Below are 6,362 nucleotides of genomic sequence, written 5' to 3' on the forward strand. Positions count from 1 at the left end.
TACTTGATACTAATGTGTTGTTTGAGTATGTAAAATGCTTTTAATGAAAAGTTCTGTTCACAGCTACACGCAACATGTGTGGGTTTTTTTGATCACATGCCCAAAAGCGCTGAAGTGACAAACCATAAAATAGTTTTCACACCTTTTGGTTGGTCGCACAAAGTGCATCCAGGTATCCACTGACCTTTAAATGAGTGGCTCTCTGTCATGAGTGATGCAGGTTTTTAAAAACAGCGGGGGTGATCAAAGCTTTTCTCAAGCTGTTGGTCAAAGGATCTTCCAGAACAGGAAACAGCCTTCCTGCTGCTTCCATTTCAACTGAAACAATGTAACCATTAGTGGAGCAGGTAACTATCCCAAAGGGCGTTTTATAATTCTGCTTCTTGCACCCATGATTCTTACAAGTCCTTTAATATTGTCTTCATTTCTGGAGCTTAAAAATAATCTGCTTACATGTTTATTGTTGCTGCAGAGGTCTTGAACAGTGTGGACAGTAGTCTCAAATCCCAGTATAGAACTGGGATACATAGTCTACTGGAAGTGAAATGCTGTTGAAGGATATTTCCTGTCTATTTCAAAAGCTTTGGCCTTTGACCTATAAAGCAAACAAAAAGCACTTCGCTCTTGCAACATATCCACATGCTTATTTTGATTAATACATCAAGTTAGAAACGGTGACTGTTTCACAGAATGGGACAGGAAGATGATGTTGATGTTTTGGAAACGGCGATGGCGACATTTGTTTGAGATTATTATCATATAGTTCAATAAAAAAATAAACCCTTGTCATGTTTACATGATTGAAGGGACAGCATTGGCTTGGGATTTTATGGCATGGAGCTTTTTTCTCACACAGAGAAAAAAGCCTCAATTATTAATGAAAGAACACCCTCTTGCACTCACGGGTTTAATCCTTAGGGGGATATGAGTGTTTTTATTTTGATTGAGTTTGATGGATGAGATAAGAGCAATATTTGTTTTCACTGTGACTAAATAGTTTTAAAATGGACAAAACAGAGGAAGTACATGATCTCTAGGATCCAATTTAAGCATGTGAAAGTTCTTCCCTAATTCAAACATGTCAGGTTTATTTAGCATTTTATTGATTAATTCATAATTTGGGGTGGTTTTTCCCCCAAAGAGCAGTGTATTGGGGATATCAATGAGGTAATTCCTTAATATACAATTCAAGCACCACAATACCCTTTTCTAACTTTTACTAGTGAAAGAAGCAAAGGATTATTTGTAAGGTACCAAGGTGTTAATGGCAGATCCTTCCTGGTTCTTAGGGAATAGGACCTCGTCTGCAAATCCTGAATTTTCTGGGAGCATTTCCAAATGAAAAAAGGCATCTTTTGTCTCTTCTTGCAGCACCGCGAGAGACCAGAGCCCCAAAATGTCCATTAACCTTGTGCCTGGATGAGGCCACTTCACACCGTTTTTACATGTAAAGAAATGGAAATGCTGCACCACTGGAGCCTTGAATGAACTACACCGCACAGCCGACATCTGACGACTCTCATTCTCAGTGTTGTCCTTTGTTATCAGCTTCCTTTGGTCTCCAACATCATTCAGCCATCATTCCTGCCAGATTCATTCTCCTGTAACCAACCTTGTGTGAAAGCTGTGTTTTATATATAATCCCAGTGGATTTTTTTTAATGTCTACAGGAGAGAGAGAATCAATTAATGTTTGCATACTGAGAACGCGCTCGGTGTGGCTGACTGACCACATTTCTAAAAGAAATTATGTAAACACAGGTGGAACACAATAAATGTAATATTTCTATTAAAGGAAGTTGTATGTTATGTTGCCATGAGTTCTAATTATAATCAGACTTTAGCTTTTTGTGGCACTGATGTTCCAAACGTACAGATGTTTTTGAAGTTACAGCCTTTTTTACTCCTGCTTTTAAAGACGGATCAGGTGGGAACATTTGTGTGTAACTCCCATCCCCCAGACACACACCCACACACCATCCCCCACCCCCAAGGAAAAGAGTAGTGGGCTGGTTAAAAATGCAACCAACACCGTCATTGTGAGAGGCATCGAATTTCTTTATTATTTACATTACAAAAACACTCATTTTAAATGGTAAAAAAAGCAGCATGCAGTTTCTCTTACAAACATTCCAGTGTGAATGACATCAATAAATTATAGCTTTCACATACTCACACAGTTTAAGTGCGAACACACAATTCTACAAACTATGTACAGTTCTTTAAGAACAGCTACCCTCTTCAACAATAAAAAAGTCACATTTTAAAGCAGCAAACAGAACTTGCAAAAATGAAAATGGATGTTGCCTGTTACAGTTGAAGCAACTGAGGCATCGCCTGAGAAAACACACGGCACAACGGCAGCAAACAAGGCAAAAAGAAGGCAAATTGTATAAAAGACTTTTTCTTTACATTTGTACAAAAGGTAGTAAGTTTGTTGAAATTAAAGCTTAGTTCCCTCCTGAGAAGAAGCAGTCACAGAGGCAGAACCTGACCATTAACTTGACAAAACACTTGAGGACTCAGACTCTGTGGACACGGATGATATCGGCCCTCGCTTCTTGGTCATGAGAGTCACTTTCTGGCTCGACCTGCTGGTGATTGTCAGTGCATTCTTGGCCGATTTCTTAAACTTAACTCCCAGGAAAGCGTAGAGGATAGGGTTCAGGCAGCAGTGAAAATATGCCAGGGCCTCTGTGATAGAGATCCACTTCTCCACAGCCTGTTGCAGCCCACAGGATGAGGCAGGGACCACGTTCAGCATTATCAGGGTGTCCAAAAAGATGCCGACACAGTAGGGCAGCCAACAGGAGAAGAAGCAGAGGATGAGGATGACAGTGGTCTTCAGCGCTTTCTTCTTCAGCGCCTGGCCTTTGGAACCTTGTGACAACTTGGCAATGATGATACAGTAGCAAATGAGAATGACGAAGCCTGGCAGTATGAAGCCCACCAGAATGTGCTGAAAGCGGAATATTGCGGTCCACATCAGGCTGGTATCTTCTGGGTAGATGCGCTGACAGATTAGCCTTGACTCTGCAGTTTCCATGTTGTTTTCGAAGAAGTCAATGTTTGAGGAGCCTGAGCTTTGCACCCTGGCAAACACCAGGTCTGGTACGGTCAACACTGCGGCAGGTAGCCACACACCCACATATATCACTTTGGAGGCAAGGAGCTTTCTTGTGGTTTGGCTGTTGGTGGCCCGCACAATTGCCAAGTATCGGTCGAGGCTGATGAAGGCTAGAATCAACACGCTGCTGTACAGGTTGACTGAGTAGATCACATGCACTGACACACAGAGGAAGCTCCCGAAGTACCAGTTACTGGCTGCATCCACGGCCCAGAAGGGCAGCGTGAGGACAAACAGGAGGTCGGCCACAGAGAGATGGAGACGGTACTTATCAGTCATGGTTCTGACCTTCTTCTGGTAGCCCACCACAGCAATGACTAATCCGTTACCAATGATTCCCAGAAGAAAAATAATCCCATAAACTGTGGGCAGGAAGATCTTATTGAAGCTGTTGCCAAGCACCGCGCCGCACGGCTCCTCAAAGTAATCAAACTCCTCACTCTCAAACATCTCCGAGGAGTTGTTGGCGGTGCTGTCATTTGAGTCCATGGACGTAGAAAAAATCTGAAAGACAAGATGAAAATTCAGAAATCAGGCAGGTGTTGGCCAATTTTATTGTGAACCAGAACTGTAAGATTTAGAGTAATAGTACTTGTATGACTTTACGAGGATTGAAACAGAAATAGGCTATTAAATACTAACCTCCATGTTTTTGGGCTAGTTGGTTACGGTTAGCCGAGGACAACGTGCGCTTGAGAGTAAAACCACACTGTTTCTGCTCTAAGTGCAAATAAATACCCCGCTCCTTCTGACACCTCCCCCGGAGGGGAGGAGCAGCAGGAGGCGCTCCGCTCCAAAAACGGCACGGCTATAAAACCAACGACACGTCGTTCGATGCCGTCCTTGTGTCACACCTTCCGTCCTTCAGCACATACACAGTAAAAAAAAGAAAAGAAAAGAAAAAGAAGAAAAAAGAAGCAAACACGCAAAAATGCGTAACCGATGTCTCCCTGACGAGGTGAAATGCAAGTGAGTCTGAAGACGACTGGTGCCCAAAAACGCGCATACAAACACTTTCAAGTCGCTGTTCACTACAAAAGAGAAGATGCCAAAAGAGTTTGAAAATGTTTGAAAACGTCAGAAACAAAAGTGATCGTGAATTTAACTATTTTTTAACCAGCAACTGGTTGTCAGTTTTTAATGATTTACTTGTCTTTAAAAGTAACAGGTAACTAGAGGGGCAAAATGTTGAACAAAATACTTAATAATCTTAGAGATTAATAGCAGTAAACGCTTGTAGGGGGTATGAATGGATTGTATATGATAATATCATATTGTGGGAATATCACTCCAGCATATACAGTCAGTCACTCCCTGCTTATTCTTAATTGTGCACATGTCCACTGGTCATGCTGGATCTTCTTCAAGATCCAATTTCCTCCCAACAAATCATCTTAGAACTGCACCTGATGACAGTTTGAATCATCAGCGGTTTGAATCGGTTCAGTAGATCTGAGAGGAGCCACACAGCCTATAAAGTGGAAATTCCATCAAATGGTCAGTTTAAGTCACTCTCTGATTTCAGCTGAGGCAGAAAGCCCCACGAACCCCAATCCATCCTCCTCACTGTGAAACCAGATCCACTGGAAAACGTGTCTTTGATATGTGAGAGCCATGATCGATGCAGTGAGTCACTATCTTCATAAAGCATCTTAAAAACGCCAGTGACGTCTTGAAATCTTTTGGTGCTTGAATGAATTATGTTCATGTGTCTATGATTTAAAGCAGATCAGAGCAGCCTGTGTTGACATTCTCAACACTTTTCCAATGTATGATCCTGCTGTTGCAGCTGCAAGTGGGCGCTTTCAAACCCTGTAACCTGAAAATCCCTAAAACTGCAGATCAACTTGGGTTTCAAAACATCAGCGTTGCGCTGCGATGAAAATGGAAAAGTCATGGTTGAATCAAAAACCAGCATTAAAAGACAAAATCTAACCATTTTCACGAGAGGGTGACTGATCACAACCCCTGAGGGATAATCGTTTTAATTTACTGCAAAGTCTGCCACTCTGCAGAACATCTGCTCAGAGCTCCTCAGTCTGTCGACTCTCATTTCAGCAGGGCGACAAAAGACAAATCTAATTCCTGGATAATTTATTGCAAATGCAGCTTTCAAGCCCACCTCTAAGACAGATGCACAACTTCACAAAACTGAAATGAGGTGCTGATGATAACAAAAGTTTGGTAAATGAATGTTGTAATGAAGAATCTTCCGGCATCCAGGCATCTGAAGAGCAGCTCATCGGCCCTGAATGAAAGGTAATAAGAATGTGATGAAGCTTATCAAAGTGTCTGCAAAATAATCCTGTGTGCTGTCGAGCTCCTGAGGAGAGGAACAGGGCAAATCTGCAGCTTGGAGAAAGGCCACTGTATTGATAGCATGCTGTTATCAACGTCATTCAGCCCACAGACAGTTGCTTTTTATCTGCACGCAAACACTCCCGGATTTCACCTACATTAAACATTCTCTTAAATCACTTTTCTCTATACTTTTCTCACTTTTTTCATTCAGTATGTCTTTCAATTTTTTTTTTAAATACACAAACTATCTAGAAATTTTACAGCTTGCCATGTTTGCTGGGGGGAAAGGCGACATTGTGTATCTGCAGTACATGTGAAATCAAAAACCTCGTAAAATAAAGCTGGTTATCATGTTTTTAGAATCGGTTGAATATTCCTTCTCAGGTGATTCCAAGAGAGTGGATATTTTTGTGTTCTGTCTTGTGGCCTCATCAGAATAATCGGTGACAGACAGGTTTATCTGGCACAGAGACTCGCCTTCCACCGCGACAGAGTCTGCGTGCACACAGAGCTTAACGCATTTGAGGATTTCAACAAAAGACATTGCCGTCCTCATGATAAACAAGAGTCCCCTCCTTTTCTCATGAGGCTTCAGCAGGATACACGCTGCCACCACTGTCAGCTAGAGGATTCAGATCGCTATCGGCCGGGAATACAAAAGATCTGTGAGCTACTTAGAATACAAATCACAACAAGTGTGAACTGCAGGGAAGGGGGCTCTTGAGCCAAGAATGGCTATTGAAATGAGTCAGAAGAATGACCGAGATAAAGAGAAGAATGAACTGCGCCGCGTCGGCAACTTTCCCTCCCCTGTGATTCAGCATGGCATCATTCTTCATAATCATACCTGTCTCCAAAAACATCATTTGCTTGGTAGGAAATATAATATACCATTCTGCATCTGTATCTGAGACTGAGTTTGGGTGTTGGCCTGA

General features: G+C 42.0%; 1 protein-coding gene across 1 annotated transcript; it reads right to left on the reverse strand.

Annotated features, from left to right (window-relative positions):
- Positions 1 to 2,039: 2,039 nt before the first annotated feature.
- On the reverse strand, positions 2,040 to 3,897 carry cxcr4b (chemokine (C-X-C motif), receptor 4b). Its single transcript, XM_003962075.3, has 2 exons — positions 3,769 to 3,897; positions 2,040 to 3,630 (listed from the first exon to the last, which is right to left on the reverse strand). The coding sequence occupies exons 1-2, from the start codon at positions 3,772 to 3,774 to the stop codon at positions 2,497 to 2,499; spliced, it is 1,140 nt and encodes a 379-aa protein (XP_003962124.1). The 5' UTR covers positions 3,775 to 3,897; the 3' UTR covers positions 2,040 to 2,496.
- Positions 3,898 to 6,362: the final 2,465 nt, after the last annotated feature.

This window comes from Takifugu rubripes, chromosome 1 (assembly GCF_901000725.2).
Source record: "Takifugu rubripes chromosome 1, fTakRub1.2, whole genome shotgun sequence".
NCBI classification, from domain to species: Eukaryota; Metazoa; Chordata; class Actinopteri; order Tetraodontiformes; family Tetraodontidae; genus Takifugu; species Takifugu rubripes.